At 31.4% G+C, this 20011-nt stretch overlaps 1 protein-coding gene across 21 annotated transcripts in view; it reads left to right on the top strand.

The window, feature by feature from the left end:
* LOC145291288 (sodium-dependent dopamine transporter-like) overlaps nt 1-20011 on the top strand; it is a 458811-nt gene that overhangs the window by 393057 nt on the left and 45743 nt on the right. For all 21 annotated transcript variants that reach the window (XM_080138406.1, XM_080138214.1, XM_080137880.1 and 18 more), the window contains 6 exons: nt 2639-2763; nt 5127-5239; nt 6439-6567; nt 12181-12280; nt 16837-16937; nt 19422-19589. In XM_080138406.1, coding sequence (XP_079994532.1) covers nt 2639-2763; nt 5127-5239; nt 6439-6567; nt 12181-12280; nt 16837-16937; nt 19422-19589 — 736 coding nt within the window. The remainder of the gene's footprint in view (nt 1-2638; nt 2764-5126; nt 5240-6438; nt 6568-12180; nt 12281-16836; nt 16938-19421; nt 19590-20011) is intronic.

Raw genomic sequence — 20011 nt, 5'->3', positions numbered from 1 at the left:
AAAAACATACACAAACACACACAAAATAAACACAAACACGCACACTCACTCGCGCACACACCACGCAGAAACGCACAAACGCACACGCAAACTCACGCACTAGGTCTGTCAGAAACTTCGTGAAAAATATTGAATAATTCGACCTCCTGTGTTTCCAAGCTTATAGCTACTCGAAAAATGTAATTTAAACCCCAATTTTTTTTCAAAGAACCAAGGTTTCATTTAAAAAAATACAAACAACGTGGTTTAAAAAAAAGAAAGGTTTTAAACTTCGGACTTTACAGGTAAATTTCCAAAAAACTATTATTTTTTTTTGTTTGTTTTAAATTAGAATATATGTTCCAATTATTGATCTTTTTTCTTCAATTTTTGATATATAAAACTTTGGCACACAAATTAATTATTTACTTTTTAATAGACATTTCAAAAAATGGGGCGGGAATTTAAAAAACAAACGTTTGTCTAAAATATTATATTCGGTTTATTGGAAAGAGCATGAAAATTCACATTGACTTTGAAAATATCGTAAAAATAGAATCAATAGAAAAATTTTGATAGATTTTTAAAGTTTAAAAATTGAAAAATACTGAACTCATAAAATTCAATTAATTTAATTACTGTTTTCTTTTAATTAAAAATAATATTTCTATTACTTTTTATACAACTTTAATAGTTTATTTTGGAAGTATAATCTATAAATAAAATAAACAACCAACTTTTAAAAGAAAAATTACGAGTTTTTTTGTATTTTAGTCGCAGTTTCATGTTAGGGGTGTCAAAAATTCCTACAAAAATTCTGATACACCTACTCACGCACACACGCACAAAGTCACGCACACACACTCGTACCCACACACAGGCACGCACACACACACACACACACACACACTTCGAACATAGTAAGGAGTAGACAGTTTAAAGGCTTAAAAATCACATATAATTAGATTCTGAAGTACATAAAATGTCAATTTACGGTTACGATTATATGTTCAAGTAAAGCATTATAGTTAACTGTGTAAAGAAAAACAAAGAAAATAAAAGAATACCGTATGTAATATACAGGAATTAGAGTAAGATTCAGGATTATAAGGATTTATTGTTTATTATGCAAAACAGACACACGCAGTCGTCTTGGAGGCAAAGTAACAAGTCTTTTTAAATCGATATTTAGAAAAGAAATGTTCCAGTTATTTCAGTATCATACATAAGGAACCATATACTTACAGCAAGTATAGGCCTTATATTTAAGCATATTCTTAGTCAAGGAATGATAAGAGATTCAAAATAGTGAAGAAGTATCAAGCAATTCAGAGCACGTAATAGAAGTTCAATAACTTTACAATACTTAGTAAGTAAGTAAAGAATAAAAGGTAAGAAGCTTGCCTTTCACGAATGTTTCGATTACATGTTACGGTCAGCATTATGAGCAGCTATGTTTTCACTTGTTTTCAATCTGTGGTCAGTACATGAGCATCTCAGCAGGGAGGGTCTTTTTCATATAATTTTTAAAGATGCAAAGTTTAATTTAAATACATTATACTTCAACTTTACAATAACGACCTAAACGATTCAAGTGAACATAAGTAGCACGCAAGCAAAGCTATAGAATTAAGATATTAAGCATCATACTTAAATAAAGTTCTTTTATGTCCTAAAGTTTTAAAAAATATATAAGTCCCCCTTTACAATAAAATACGATAATGTAATTATGTATCAGAGTAGACTATTCTGTATAAATTACAAAACGTGGTTTGCAACTGTGTTTAAATAACGATATAAATAGAAATGCAGTATTAATGCATTATTAAAATACAACGATGTAGTTAAGTATTTTTTCCTTTTTCGTGGGCGACGGGTTTTAATTGTAGACATTCGGAACATCAGAAAAAAAAATCATGGCTATATTTAGAATATGTTTGTCAAAGAAAAGAGATTTAAAACCTCAAGATGAACACGATTAAAATTTTGAGAATTTAAGTCAAGACGAAATGTTTTTAAATACAATAAAGTAGAACCGCGGCATTAAAAATTGGTAACAAAATACAGTACAATATATAATACACATGCATATAATAAAATAACTTTATTAATAAAACTGTAAGACAGGGTAAATACCGTAACTAGGGGCAGGATAAACATCGTATTCAACATCGCGACCTGAAAAACCTCTACCTAGGGCCACCGTATACCGGGGTTCTACTGTACACATATCTAGAACGAGAATATAAAATAAGTGAAAAATTCAATTTGCGTGAATTATATATATATATATATATATATATATATATATATATATATATATATATATATATATATATATATATATATATATATATACCGTACTTTGGAGTAATTGCGCCAACTAGCTAAAAGTGCTCTTTTGGCAACCACTCATATAAAGAGCACTTTTTTTTTTAGTTGGTGCAATTACTCCAAAGTACGGTATATTTATCGATAATGTGCTTAAATTGATATTTAAATTCTTTTAATAGAAATAACCCTACCAGTCTGTCACCTGGAAAGAGTCAAAATACCCATAAGGACATCAGAATTTTTAGAGGTATCCTTTCTTGCCTTGTCACCCAGTCCAAATATTCAACACTTATCTCAACTTTTTTTCTCTATTTTTTTTTCGCAGGGATGCCTTACTCACGAGTATGGTCAACTGTATGACTAGTTTCTTTTCTGGCTTCGTAATCTTCATGATTCTTGGTTACATGTCGCAGCACTCTAACCTTCCTATATCAGAAGTTGCTACACAAGGTAAGCCATGCTACATGGTTTAAGTATAATTGAAGTTTATTTCCATATACTATTACCATGCAATCTTATAAAATAAATGTATAAAAATTTTATTCAGTCAGTGCTCTGAAATATTAAAGTGTCATTTTTGATGTGCACAATTATTCCTTTCGCCATGCTATACATGTGTGTGTGTGTGTGTGTGTGTGTGTGTGTGTGTGTTAAAAATGATCAAAACAACACCAGTGTCATTAGTTTCAAATCCAAAAAACGGAACCTATAGTTGGTTGCATATGTCAAATTCTCTTCAAAAAAACCAGATATTGACCCCTTTGTTCGGATTTGAAACCGACAGTACTGATGTTGTTCTGTAACACATCTGTAACACATAAAAAGCAATAAGCTCTTACTTTTGATCTTTTTTTTTTAATAATCGAGCACCCTGCTGGGGTTCTCTTCCACTAACTTTACGACGCCGCCTTGAAAGTCAATACCAAAGTGTACCTGGATGTGCTGAAGAGTGTGGTGATCCCCTGGTGCAATCAGGGGGCCGCTGGCAAACCCTGGGTATGGCAGCAGGACTCTGCGCCGGCCTACAAGTACAAAGAAACCCAGGCTTGGCTTCAGAAGAAGTGTTACGACCTTGTATCCTTCTCTATCTCCCCTTCCTCCCCCAACCTGGAACCGCTGAGCTACTTCATTCGGTCATACGTCGAGAGCATCACCAACATGATCTTTCACAATACCAAAGCCAGCCTGATCGCCGCCATCCGCCGAGTATTCGCTGAACTTCTGCCGGTGCTTGTGGTGTGGAAAAGGTATGCTCCCAGTTCCGCATCCGTATCGAGGCAGTGATTGAGGGTAAAGGCGGTTACATTGAATAGATGTCAGTTCTACTACATAATCAAGTTACCTGAGTTGAATATTTCAAATAAAACTTTAGTGTTGTTTTCTTTAGGGAAACAATTTTATCGTTTCATCCTATACTAACTTATACCCGCCCCTTAAGCGGGTACCTGGGTACGTAAGGTTCCATCTTTACTTAACATCTACCTTTTTGTACTTACTACGAAGAAGAATATTTGTAAAATTTTGTAGAAAAATGAGCTGCATAGTATTGGCATGAGAGCGTAATTAACCACGATGAATGTATTCACGTCTTGTTTTATTGGTAAAAAAAATGTATTTTAAGCAAAAAATAATTCGCTTTGAACTCATATAGAATACTCTGATTGTTGACATTTTTATGTGAATTATGAATTGTCACTTTATTTTATTTAATATTCATGAATTTTTTATATTGTGTCAGTTTCTTTAAATATATAAAACATGTATCTAGTTAAAGAAAATTCTTCACGTAAAAAATAGTGTTGGTGAAGATTCAATAAGCAAGACTAAATTGAAAAGTAAAAAATCATTGAAAATAAATCGTGATATAACGTTGTTTAAATTTAAACAAAATACTATGAAATACGTTTATAAGCCAAATTACAACGCAATATTATGTAATATCAACAAATATTTATTGTTTAAAATTTATATTTCAATGATATACTCTATCATCAGAATTTTATATATATATATTTTTTCCTCGCTAAGGTGGGGAATGGAAGAATATTGCGTAATCACTATAATCTTCCGGCATTAGAAAATATCACTGCTGACGGACAACACGCGAATTCTTTATTAACTGTATTTTTCCATTTACCGTCATCGCGAAAGAAAATTATATATATATATATATATATATATATATATATATATATATATATATATATATATATATTTACACAGTGATCATCACTTATCAAGGCCCGGAAGCCACTCATGGATAAGGGTTATTGCATATATATATAATTTTGATGATGGCGTATTTTGCCGAAATATAATTTTTAAATAAATAAATATTTGTTTATTTCAAATAATATTGCGTAGTAATTTAGCTTATAAATGTATTTCATAAGTATTTTACTTTTAAAAAATATTGTTTTCTTTTTCAATGTATTAGCATAGTGGAGAAAATTTGGAGCTCTGGTAATAGAGAGGTACCAAACCGAATATCAGTTTCCATCTTTAGCTGTACAACAATATTTAGTTAACAATGAAAAGATTGCACAGAAGGAGAATCCGTTAAAAAAGAGATATCTAAATAATTTAGGTCTACACTGGTACTGAAATCGAAAAAAGTACTGCCTTAGTAACGTCTACTCTGCATATTTCTTTTTTGTGTGTGTGTGTCAACCAATCACATGTTTTAGCATGAATACAAAACTCCAAGAACACTATAACTTTTTAACAGTAATAGGTTCATGTAGAATAGATTAGTAAATATCTTTAAAATACATTTTTATAATAATCTTTAATTCTATCCCTTTTTTTTTCAGGTCCTGGCCTTGTATTTGTAGTCTACCCAGAAGCAATTGCAACACTCCCAGGAGCAACATTTTGGGCGCTAATATTCTTTCTTATGTTGCTTACCCTTGGTCTTGATAGTTCTGTGAGTATATACATACACAGACACACATACACACACATACACACACATACATACATATATAAACGCTAATATATATGTACATATATATATACATATATATATGTGTATATATATACATACATATATATATATATATATATATGAAACGCTAAAATATTTCATATATATATATATATATATATATATATATATATATATATATATATATATATATATGAAACGCTAAAATATTTCATGGTCGTACGTACGTTATCACCCTCTACACACATTAAAAAATAATATTGCCCGGTCATGCTTCGTGATTAACCTGATATCGCCGAATTTACCAATTTTAAAATGAATTGTTTCAAAATCAAATTATGTCATCTCGTCGACTAAAACAATAGTTTTAAAGAAATACACATGCACGATAAGCTATTTATTTACGCTTAGTGGCAGCCGTTTATTATTCTGTTACGAGAGACCTCATATACAGCTGTTTCATCAACTCTATCTAAATGCTAATTGGGAAAATTTCCCCTCACAAATATGATGCCTCCAGATTGAAAACGACATATAGATACTTTTAATGATCTTAGATTCTCGCTAGGTTCAGCCACTCTGATGAGTCTTATAAAATGAGAAGATACAGTTAATAAAGAATCTGTGTTGTTCGTCATATATATTAAGAGAGATGGGGAGCCAGATAGAGAGTGAGGGAGAGGAGAAACCCTGTTTCACTGCACCATAGTTCTTCAGTGTGGTTAGATATGCAAGTGCCACAAAGCAGTGCCGACATTCAATCGTTTTATCGTCTTACAAATCAGCCAATAGACCCAAATCAAAAGTAAATGAAATCTCAATTTTAAACATTGTCAACTACCGAAAAATGCTTTATTTGTTTTATAAAAAAAAAAAACTTTGCATTATCGCTAATAGTAGCTGGCGATTCCACTTATCAGACTGCTCAGCCAACAAATTAGAACATATGTAGTCATCCAGATACAAACTGTTTCGCTGTAGCACAGCTCGCCAGTGTGGTTAGAGAGACTAGAGATTAGTGTACCGACAGTCGGCAGTTCTAATTATTCGGCATGCAAGCATAAGTCGAGTGAACGCGGTTGAGATGTTTATATAAAATGTGTCAGCTACTGAAGAGTGCTTCATTCGTTTTATTATTTTTCTTCTATCAGAATATTTAAAATTGTTTTCCCTTTCAGTTCGGCGGTTCCGAAGCCATTCTTACTGCGCTTTCGGATGAATTCCAATGGTTGCGAAGACATCGAGAACTTTTTGTTGCTATGCTATTTACAGTGTATTTTGTGGTCGGTCTTGCAAGTTGTGCCCAGGTAAATCCTTGTTTTATATTTTTCTAATTGTGTTTTTTATTTACAAAACCACGTCAACATTCACAAAAACAAATAATATAGGGTAATATCAACTTATGCCAGCCATATGCTGTTCCGAAAAAAATTGCATTTTATATTTGATTATTAAACGGTAAGTTCTATTCATTTAACGTCATTTTTCTCTTGCCCTCTCGACAAAAGTGCATCTTATATTTAAAATGTGTTCATTATTGAACAGCAACCGTTTCTTCCTCTACTTCTCCTCCTCCTCCTCCTATTACTACTACTACTACTACTACTAACTTCACTTAGCGTCTTTTCCTCTTTATCACACTGGTGCTACCAGATAAACCTGTCTGAAGATATCGGCTTCCTAACTTAATTATACCAAACATTGATGTTATTTATTGTTTTTTTCTTTGTTCCTTTACAAAACTCAGTCATGTTCCGCAAAGCCAAAAACAAAAACAGCATTTTTTTCTCTACTAAACAATCAAATTAAGCACCATGTATAAATAATTGAAAATATGAAAAAAAAGAACTTGAAACAAAAACTTTTATTAAAATGATTGAACCCGAAAAGTTTTGATATGCCGCAAAAAAATACGCACCATGAATAAATATTTGAATATATACGCGTAAATAATTTGAAGCAGAAAACTTTTTTTAGCCAAATTATAAAATTCGGCATTAAAAAACTGAAAAGAACAGCAAAACAAAACGAAACAAATAAAAAACCAATTTCTTGCTTAGGAACCAGACGTTTTCTAATATTACGCAAGCTCACTCTTAACTTCTCGCGGTTCAGCGTGTAAATTGTCTCCAAATTACACTCAGATATACAGAAAAGAAATAATAATTTCATAAGGGAACTTCAATATTAAGTTCTATATTTAACTAACCAATAACAACGCAAAGTTGGATGGTGGTTGGATAGAAAATGTCTTTGAATGTTCTCAAAAATAAATTCATGGTTTTTTAAAGGATTTTCCTCTTTTTCTTCTTCTATTCATTTAATGTAATTTTCTTTTGCTCATGGTGCTATATATTTTAGTACTGTCGTGCATCTTCAAGTGACGGAGGGGATTATTATAATTATTATTGTTATGGAAATCTAGATATTATGAAATAGGAAAGATTCAAAGAAAGTTTTTCGATAACAAAGAGGGGTGTTTTAAAGTTAAAACATTGGAATTTGGAAAGATGAAATGTACGCTAAAAAGTGTCAGGAATTTTAACTTGGTAAAATAGAATTTTGATCAAAACAGTGACCGTGTTAAAGGCCTGAGTAGTGACGTATGTGAATCAAACTAAAGAAGAGATTGATACACGTAGAGTTAGTAAGAGAGTGGGACAGTCAGTTAGTCGGAGAAAAGACCAGTTACAAGTTTGAATCTGAGAGTTAATGTCGAGAGTCATAGAAGCATTTGGATGGAAAGATAGCTAGATGTAATCACCAAAAAGAAACAGCGTGCACTCTGAGAGCACAAAAAGTTGCAACCATGAATAAATGTTTAATGTGTGTCATGATTCATTGTCTTCGGTATTCTGAGGAGAAAATGGTTTGCATTTTCAGGAGCATATCCAGAACAATATGTTAATGTGTTGCAACTATAAAAAAAGGTATGTTTTTCCTTTGTCTGGTACGAAGCAGACAAAGACGTTTATTCGTCAAGTAAGGAACTGTTACAAATTATTATATGTCCTGTGGGAATTGTATCTATATGTGCAACGTATACGTGTAAACGGTCACACACACACACACACATACACACGCACACATATACACAGACCTACACACGCACATATGACGAATATTAGACAAGCTAGATGAACACACGTATACACTCAACACCCTAGAGACAATACGAACGGAAATACAAACATACATGAACGTAGATGCATAATTTGGGCTCATAAATATTTACAAATACACACGTCATACACACACACATACACACACAATGCACACACATATATATGATCTGGCAAGTTGAGTAGTATCGGAAAACGTCTAGTCCCTTACTATGTAGCTATATATATATATATATATATATATATATATATATATATATATATATATATATATATATATATTAATGGGCTGGCAAGGCAAAACGGGAGACAACTGCAGCAGCAAAACTGAAGCTGGCCTGCTGGACACTATATAGACAAATGTAGGCAAATTTGGGGATATTTTATTGGTTATAAAATATAGGGTTGTTTTTTTATTAATTGTCACAAAATTTTAACCATAGAATAGTATTATGAAAATTTTCATGTAGCTTTGTCCCATAGAACCAAAATATGAGCATTTCAATATTCAATTTGGCTATCAGTATATATATATATATATAATGTGTGTGTGTATGTACATATATATGTATATATTTATGTATATATGTATGTACATATATATGTATATATATATATATATGTTTGTATATTTGTAGTCATCGACATACAATCCTGTTTCGTTGTATCACAACTCATCAGTTCCGCTAGACTAGCACCTCTCCCAAGTCGAGGATTGAACCTAGTACCATCGCGTTGACAGTAAACCGTTCTACCGATCGACCCACGGAAGCGGCACGCGTAAATTATCTCGCCAAATGTCTATTTAAACAAACATTCGTCCACGACTATTACAGTGCTCTAACCGCTTATTTGTAAACAAACAGCGAGCCTCGCATTTTTCAGCCAATTAAGCAGCGGTTGAGATTAATTACGACAGTGCTCTACCCAAAGAGGAGGGCTTAAAATTTGTAGCCATCGACATACAGTCCTGTTTCGTCGTATCACAATTCATCAGTGTCGCTAGACTAGCACCTAGCACCTCTCCCAAGCTGAGGAAAACACCCTTTTTGAGGATTTTATAAGTTCCAAATCTCAGCGCCTATTGATTAGAATTTAACAAATGAAGGATCGCGGGAAAGGTAATGACCTGAATTGTGTAATGGGCTATGTGACATTTGCCCTTAAGATCGCACATTCCAGAGCCTATTTTTGGCACATTTTTACAGAAATAAAAAGTTTCAATCATAGTCTTTTGTTTTCCTAGTTTCACATATGAATTACAAAATATCTTATATTCCCAAAAATTTCTGGTCTTGATGGAGGCGAGACTATAACTTGCTGGTATGGTGTCAAATGATCTGAAATAACAGCAACGGGAAACTTGATTCCAAATATTTCTCATATCTCCTCTCTTTCGTTTTCATGGATGAAGTAAATTTCACAGTCTATAAGGCAAATTTGATGCTGGAGATATTTGTAAAAAGAGGGTGGGGGGTAACATAGGAAAAGTCTCCCGTTGCTGTTATTTCAGAACATTTGAAATTATAGCAGCGATTTTTAGTCTTCCTTTAATAAAGTCCAGAGGCTTAGAGAGAGAGAGAGAGAGAGAGAGAGAGAGAGATTTGTTCTTTTTAACGATAAATACGGTTAATTGTGGTTTCGCCTCAGAGCTCATTTTTTATTTATTTAGAAAGTCGCCCATAATTTATTTGGACGTATATAACATTCTATTTATTTTTAAAACAGTAATCTACGTGCATGCATGTTCTAAATAACTACCTCTCGTCAGCGTAGCTTGACTGTTTCTAGGAATCGAACTCCGAACCATGTGCATCACAATCCGGCGCGTTAATCATTCCGCCACGAACTCCTAGATGACTCCACTGTTTTATTGTTATCACTTATAAGTTTAGATTTGTTGTCGCTGTTGTTTTTTTAACGATAAATTCATTTAAATAGTGGCTTCGTCTCGAAGCTCATTTTTATTTACTTAGAAAGTCGCCCATAATTCATTATATATATATATATATATATATATATATATATATATATATATATATATATATATATATATATATATATTACTCTTTATTATAGAGTGGGGACTCAAACATGAGGATTTCCGATTAAATGTTGTAAGTTTTTTGTAAAAGCAATATATATATATATATATATATATATATATATATATATACATATGTGGTACTTATATATATATATATAGCAACTTCGACTCTCCGTGCTAATATATATATATATATATATATATATATATATATATATATATATATATATATATATTAGCACGGAGAGTCGAAGTTGCTCGCCATTAAATGATTATCAACGAATGTTTTATGCGCCTATATTTTTATTGTCATCGAAATCAGTGAAATCGACCATTTTTTAATCAAATCGATTAATTACCTGCTCTAGTTGGGGACCCATCGTGGTGCACCGGGAAAAGGTACCACATGCGTCCCCGCATTGATTAGTCCACAATACATTGTAGTTTACATTGAACTGCAGAGAAATTACTGTTGATTTTATAAAATTATTTTTTATATATAATGAATTAAATAAGTTTAAAAACAAAAAGTCAAGTATTATGCTTCAATTGTTAAATAGTGCTTTAAACAGAAGAAATTATTTCGAATGCGTCACTGTCATATCAAAGAACCTACTGCCCATTTTATATATCGGGCCTTTCGGTTTGTGATGTTAGGCTGTGTAAAGTGGTCAAATCACCTTATATCGGATTATTTCGATTATCGATACAAAACTTATCTGAGAACACTGGCATCCAAAGCAAAAATGTGTGCTGTTGTTATATGCCCGCTGCCATCTAGTACGCAAGAAAACAATTACAACCCTACTATGAAGAAAGAGAAAGTGAGATGGACAGACTACGTTAACTACTACTACTACTACTACTACTACTATTACTACTACTACTACTATTATTATTACGAAAAAGCAGGTTGTCTGGCAAAACGCCAGAGACTCGCCACTTCCGGAAATAATTTCACATCTATGTTTTATTAACATATATTTAAAAGACTACCGAAATGGATACGTTCAAAAAATTAGAATGGTATTTTGGAGATTTAACAAAGCCCCCAAAACTATCCGTGTTAAGAATGGCTTTCAAAATGTATAAGTATCAATTATTTTTAGACAAAAACATATTTTCGCTATTAAATATGCATGGAAAGAAAACATATTTAATTATTTACTACAAAAATAATAAATTCATATTTTGGGAAAAAAGCGCATATCTATTAGCAAATATATACACACACACACACACACACACACACATATATATATATATGTGTGTGTGTGTGTGTGTGTGTGTGTGTGTGTGTGTGTGTGTGTGTGTGTGTGTGTGTGTGTGTGTGTAAAGAAATATTTATGTATTTAAAAATATATTTTCACATTTGTACAAAAATATTTTTTCGTAATTAAATTGTATATGTAAAATAAATCCCTTTGAGTATTTATAAAAAAAAAACATATGAAAAATATTTGTAATAAAAATTACATACCTAAGGTTTTTATGAAAAAAAAAATCAGTTTGATGTGTGTGTGTGTGTGTGTGTGTGTGTGTGTGTGTGTGTGTGTTGCCCTAAAATACAAAAGGAAATGATTGTCGCCATTCAACGCTTTCTTCTGAATTACTTCTAAGTCGAAAGTGGCGAGTTTCAAGCATTATATTTTTTTACCAGTTTTCTGAAAACATACATTTGCATTTTTTTTAATTGTTTAAAATCTCGTTTTATTTAATTAACTTGCTATGGTGATGTTTACTTTTTGCAGGGAGGCGCCTATGTCGTACACCTAATGGATAGATATGCTGCTGGTTATTCCATTCTATTTGCAGTATTTTTTGAAAGTATTATCATATCATATTGCTACGGTAAGTCAGCAAATTGCTCGTCTTCTATGGATTCCATTCAAAGAATCTATTATTGTACTAAAAAAGTGTTAATAAACGTTTGTTTCCTGAAATCTTGATCCTATAATTTCTAATCATGCAAAATGCATGCCAAAATATCCTCACTTTTAGGATTTAGTTATGTTTGAAAGAAAAACTTTAATGATTCTATTTTAAACCGATTCCTTATTAAGATTATATCTATCACTTTTACCCTCTCTTATTTTATACAGTATCTCCTTCTCTCTCGCTCAATCTACCCCCTCTCTCTCTCTCTCTCTCTATATATATATATATATATATATATATATATATGTGTGTGTGTGTGTGTGTGTGTATGTGTGTATATATGTGTATGTGCGTATATATATGTGTGTGTGTGCATATATATATATATATAGTCATCCACATACAGTAGTGTTTCGCTGTTTCACAGTTCATCAGTGCGGCTAGACAGGTAACTACCTCAAGCCAGGATTGAAACCCGACCGTCTGTACGATATATATATATATATATATATATATATATATATATATATATATATATATATATATATATATATAAAGATATATATATATATCTTTATTTATATATATATATATATGGAAAAGAAGTTATATGTATAATGTTTGCATAGATTGGTTTCCTAGATGTAAACCCAATGTAACCAGCAATTATGTTAAAGAGGGCTCATTCTCATGAACATAGACCTGGACGGATCAGAAAATATTCGGGTATAAAGCTATTACTGCGGTTAAATTAGACGCAAGGAAGCTTATAAAGAAACTAGTAAAATCCTAACGAAAATACGTAGACAGAAATTTTCTCTAATATTTAATAACCTAAGCTATCTGAGATTTGGGAAAATCTTTGTAATCCGTCTTCGGCCAGAAATTTGGCTGTTAAGAGGTCAAAGTTCAACGATTTGACCCTTTAGAACTCTACCAACCTCCTCCGACAATTTTGGGTCTAAACACTTGAAATTTTAGATATGGGTTCCTTGGACATGGATCTAACTTAATAACTTGATTTGAGTCCAAAACAATAAATGTTAAGGGGTCATAATAGGGGTCAAATTAAAAAAATTGACCGCTTTTTGGGGGGGCGGGGGCTCAATATACACCTCCAAACACCCGGACAACGCCGGGTTTAAATGCTAGTATATATATATATATATATATATATATATATATATATATATATATATATATGAGAGAGAGAGAGACAGACAGACAGACAGACAGACAAACATTGTTAAAGACAACGGAAAGCTTCTGTTTTGTAAAAAATAAAAAAAGGTTTTACAAAACAAAAGCTTTGTGTTGTCTTTAACAATGTCTGTTTAAATGATAAAATGCTGCCTAAATATAAGCATATATATATATATATATATATATATATATATATATATATATATATATATATATATATATATATATAGTTCACGTTCATGGTATATATTCGTAGGATCAAAATTCACCGGCGTTTTATAATGGTGCACAATACTTAACAAACCTATTCAAATTAATATTTATTTATAAAGAGACATACATCTTTCACTACACTAGCATCGTAATGTATCAAAATGTAGTTATTAAAATTTAAGTTCTCATCAGGCGAAATTTCTGTCTATTCATTTGAGGGTTCATCTCGAAAAATATAGGAAAATATTTTTCTTTATTTTCGATATCAACAACTAAATGAAAAGACAAACTTTTCGCGTGATTAGAACTTATTTATTAATATCTACAGTCTTAAACATTGTCATGCGAGTAGTGTTTGTACTTGTCTGTAAAGAATATAAGATTGGAATAGTTCATTATAAACAAAATGGGATATTGCAACTAGTATTAATACTATATAACTCGTAACTGTGTTATGTAGCCGGTGTATATATATATATATATATATATATATATATATATATATATATATATATATATATATATGACTACTTCATTTAATCACATAAATTAATATACGAAAATACAATGTTATGCGTATTTGCTTTGAGAAATCGTCAGGCTTATGCAAAGAGTTGTGGTTACGTCCCGTTTTTCTATATGCACAGTCTGTTGAACTTTTAGTTAGCCAATCAGCTTCCTAGTTTCCATCTTAATCAGCCAATGGATGGGCACTTTCAGGACAAAGGCATAATTGACCTTATGTCCCCCCCTTCCTTGGTGCGTGCTTTTCATGGGAAGAGTAGCTATCTAAGTAAGCTGACCTATTTTCAACCTAATTGTAATTAAGATATTTTAAAAAAAAACGACCACGACATAAGGTATGCGATTTTTTTCTATAATTCGGATATAACTTTAGTGTATATACATATATGTATAATTATTTATGCATATGGAAACTAGGAAGCTGATTGGCTAACTAAAAATTCAATAGACTGTGCATATAAAAAACGCGAGGTAACCACAACTCTTTGCATAAGCCTAACGTTTTCTCACGAGAATGAAACGCGGAATATTCTATGTAGCGTTATTGCCATATATATATTTATAACTTACTATATATATATATATATATATATATATATATATATATATAGAGAGAGAGAGAGAGAGAGAGAGAGAGAGAGAGAGAGAATAAATGACAAGAATTTATATTCCAAAATTCATGATGTTGACCATCTTATAATTTATTCCCTTAATTCAGTTGACTTATACAATTCTTGACAGTATCTGTTTCGTAGCGCAAGATCAGTGAATCTATTATGCCCTTAACTCATCAGAAGAAATAACAACAATCAATCCGTCAAAAGGAATTGGAATGTGATTTGACATGGTAAAAATCCGAAAATTGGAAGAGAAGCTGCAGATACCTTTATATTTTTCCATTACGCCATATTGAATTTTTATCAAACAAAGTCATCAAACCCAACTATTCGTACTAACAATTTTAATTAATTCTGCATCTTCTACCAAAATGTTCAATTTAATAATTAATAACTTTATTATTTCTAAGTTGTATATACATACTTATGAAAATACAAACTAAACTATTATACATGTGTGTATATATACGAAACTAAACTAAGCTAAAAAAAAAAAAAACGATTGATCATTTCGGTCAGTTATCATGACTAATAAATTGATCCGAATTGAAAACTATACATAATTCAAATCTATTAGCTATTACAATCAAACTTATCAATCCTTATAATTATAATTTTTAAAATCATACAATTCAAAAACTATACTTACGTTTTGTTAAGTTTTAAAATAATCTGAAAACTCTTTTATATCGTAATTGTCAACAATGAAATTTACTTAATAAAGTGAGACAGAGTATCTCCCTTGGAACAAATCTAACGAAATTAACTTTATTTATATTATTTTTTTTCACAACGCATAGACATCCATATTCAACTAATAAGTAATTTTAATATAGTTTTGACGTCTTTCACTTAATATTATTTTTTAAATTAAATATATATATATATATATATATATATATTATATATATATATATATATATATATATATATATATATATATATACGTGTGTGTATTTCTTACTTGTGTCAACCATCTGGTGATGTATATAACAGTGTCCTGCATGTAAAATGTCCATTGTGTATTCGGCTGCTTTTTCACAAAAACACGTAGTCAACAATCATGACACATAAACTTTCATAGACAACTTTTTATAATTAAACGATAACAATTGCGTATTAGTATGTTTGTTTCAGGTCAAAAGAATCACATACCTTCTTATTGGTTCAAACTCCTAAAAGAACGCCATAACACAAGTTATATTTTACATGGGTTTTATTCGTTCTATGAATTCTCTTTTGCAGTTTCGCACGCTGCGTCCCCCTTTTACATCTCCACCCGTTCTCCTGTCCGCGTCCAACCGGGTCGTCCGCTAATTAACTATTACGTCAGCAAAGTAGATCAAATCGCGTGTCATTAACGCAAGCTAAAACATTGTTTATTTAACTAAGCAAATTCCAATCTATTTTAAAATTCCTAAATCGACTTTATTTATTTCATTCATGAGTTAAATTCCTGAATAAACATTCCAAACTGTGAATACACATTTCCCAGAAACTAATTGTTTTATTTCTTTCATAATAATAATCGACCATCGGGGTCCGGTCAATATCTAACAACTTGAAAATAAAAAAGCACGGGAAGAACGAGACTTACTTTAGATTTTTTTTTCTTTTATTTATATTTAACTGACTTTTCACACTCACATTTTTTCTTGATTCGAACAATCTCACCCTTTCTCTACTTGTATCAGAGATTCCCGTTCTCACGATACTGGATGCTAATTCCTGCTAACCTTTCTGACCACTTGTCTAGAACACTTCTTGTTTTTTACCCTTAGCCTAACATCCAATGCTACAACAAATATATGTTTCGGCAAATTCATTCACGTTTAATATCTTGCACAATCCGGCCATTAATTATTTATACAATTTCTTTGTAAATTTTCCACGTCTTTTGACTAATTCATTAGTCATTTTACAAAAAAAAAAGCTAATAATGAACAACTTTATGTTTTTGTTTTTTGTTAGGTGTTGACAAATTCTCCGATGATATTGAATCTATGATGGGCTTTCGACCAGGTATTTACTGGAGACTTTGCTGGAAATTTGTAGCCCCGATATTTTTAATGGTAAGTAGTTGAATAACGACGTTATAACAATTTTAAGCTCTGCTATTTTTATGGTTTAATAACGATGTTATAAAGTTTGCAGATCCGATATTTTTAATAGTAATTAGTTTAATGAGAATATAAACTTTGAAGCTCTGATATATCTATCATAAGTAGTTTAATAAGGGGGTCAGAATTCTGTAGATCTGTTTAATAGTATGTAGTTTAATAAGCACGCTAAAAATCTGTATGTCATTGAAACATTATCTTAATAAAATAATTCTAGCTTAGGCATCACGTCACAGATTTATGACTTTCGTCATGTTTAAATAAACAGAATTTAAAGCATAAACGATAATGAAAAAAATAAATGAATTATCAAACATTATGCATTGGAAGTTATTTTAATAAAATCCAAGACAATTTATTTTGCTTGAACTATGTATTGGGGTCAAAACAGCTATATATATATATATATATATATATATATATATATATATATATATATATATATATATATATATATATATATATATATATATGTATATATATGCATATATATATGTATATATATGCATATATATGCATATATATATGCATATATATGTATATATATATGTATATATATGTATATATATATGCATATATATGTATATATATGCATATATATGTATATATATGCATATATATATATGTATATATATGCATATATATATGTATATATATGCATATATATATGTATATATGCATATATATATGTATATATATGTATATATGTGTATATATGCATATATATATGTGTATATATATGTATATATACATATATATGTATATATATATATATATATATGTTTATTCGAGATAACGCTAGTTAATTTAACATTTTACTTGGTCTTATGGTGCATTTTGTTTCCTAACTAAAAAGCCCCTCGTGAAAACCTTATTCGAGACACGGTTTACACCGGACCCAAATTACCAGAGGCAATACCCGTGCTCCCGATGTAATCGGATGTCAACATTATGCAACAATTATTGCATTTTCCTCTTTTTCATCACAATACGGTTTGACCTTATCATCCCATCCAACACAAGCACTCTGTTTATTCTCTTTTACTTTCCACTAATCTACCTCCTTCCTAAACCGAACCCTCAGAAGCGCCGTTACGAAATTCATCTTTTGTTGCTAAATAACGTTCTACCGGAAAACCTGATTTGTTGTCCGAATTTTCTTGGTAGAATTAGGACTGTCTACGAACCGTCATCAACCCCAACCATTTATGTATCCGAAGATTGTAAGTGCCTTAAATGTTAGTGGACATTTTTATCTTACTACCACAGCGGCAATGCAACCTCTGTGTCTATGTTTCACTTTCAAAAGAATAATATTCCGTGAACATCAAGTGTTTTACTTGACCGTCAAGCAATTTTTTGCAGGTTTTTAAAATTAAAGATGACTTTTAACTTTAATATTTCGCACCAGATACGGTTTTAAAATTTACAAATAAAAATGTTTTTACGAGTCACTCAGTATAGCCCATGATACAAATTAGACGTGTTTCTTTTTTTTTTTTTTTGAAATTTCCAAACTTTAATAATCCGTAAACGAACGCTAGTACTCACAGACCGATGCAATTTCTTTTTATTTTTCTCTCTCTCCCTCTTTCTTCCTCTCTCTCTCTCTTTCTCTCTCTCTCTCTCTCTCTCTCTCTCTCAGTTTTCTTCCTAAGTTTGGTTTGTTGTTACTTCCTTTCTTTGCGACTGCATTCCCTTCGATGGTAACTTTTTCCTTTTATGTTCATTTTGAACCCTTTTTTGCGAAAAAGAAGCCTGGTCATTACGGCACCAAATAATGTGTATCAATTTTATCAATCGTCGTCAATTTTTCACTCAAACTCAACATGCTGTGTGCAGAGAAAGTGGCAAAGGAACAAAAAAGACTTGAATTTTTTTTTTTCAGTTTTAAGAAAAAGTATTTATTCACGGTACTTTCCAAACCACACCTGAATCTTATTTTCAAAATATGCTCCCAAGTCGCTCGCCGCCACGTGTTTCTTTTTTCTGTTCAACTTTTCTTTCTTCCTCTTCCTCCACTGTGATGTCATCTCGCACCACGAATTGGTCATTTGCATATGTATTAAGCTGCTGCTTAGTATGTCTCCGTAGCTTCGTTACATCCCGACGGGAAGTTGGGCCATGTTCTGGATTCGTATCGAAAATTCTTCCTGATTATCAGCAAATTAGACCGCACATATTCTCTTTCCTGTTCTGTTCCTCCACTTTGATTTTCTGTTTTTAATACTCTTTATGTTTCTAAGAGTGGAATTCATTTAAAAAGGCAGATTTTCGCTATGTCAGTGGAATAGTATAAGGCTTCACTACTACTACTACTACTACTAATAATAATAATAATAATAATAATAATAATAATAATAATAATACTGCTGTTACTAATACTAATGTTACTAATACTACTATTGTCTGAATGATGTTTCTTTGTAATTTCAGTTTAACATTGTGTTTGGTCTGGTCGCTTATCAACCTCTCACATACGATGACTACGAGTACCCTTGGCCGGCCAATCTCATCGGATGGTGTGTCGCACTTTCTTCAATCTTATGCATACCTGGCTTTGCCATCTTCGGCTTGCTTACAACCCCGGGTACTATCAAAGAGGTGAGCAAAAAAATAAACACGGGCAATTTTCTTGTCGAAACCCCCGCCATAACCACCCCTCATCACGTAAAAGCGTTTTGTTTTTTGTTTTGTTTTTGTTTTGTTTTTTATTTGCTATTTTTAATTACCAAATTCCCCTCTCTTATCTCCCTCTTTCTCTCTCTCTTTATTTTTGTCGCCCTATCCCCTTACAAAAACAAATAACAGGAAAATGTATCTCCTTTTTCTGTCATTGTTTCTCCATTTCGGTTAACTTTTATTTGTTGTTGGTATTGCTGTTTTTCTGCTGTTCTTGCATTTGTTTCACTCGTGTCCAATAATTATTAAGATGATGTTGATAATGATGATGATTTGTTTCTGTCGACGGTGATGCTGCTACCGCTGCTGCTGATGTGGTGACGTTCTTGTTCATTCTAATAATC

Source organism: Euprymna scolopes, chromosome 1, assembly GCF_053919585.1.
Source record: "Euprymna scolopes isolate OS-2025 chromosome 1, ASM5391958v1, whole genome shotgun sequence".
Taxonomy (NCBI): Eukaryota; Metazoa; Mollusca; class Cephalopoda; order Sepiida; family Sepiolidae; genus Euprymna; species Euprymna scolopes.
The sequence above is the reverse complement of the archived record's forward strand: the minus strand, read 5'-3'. Positions and strand labels throughout refer to the sequence as shown.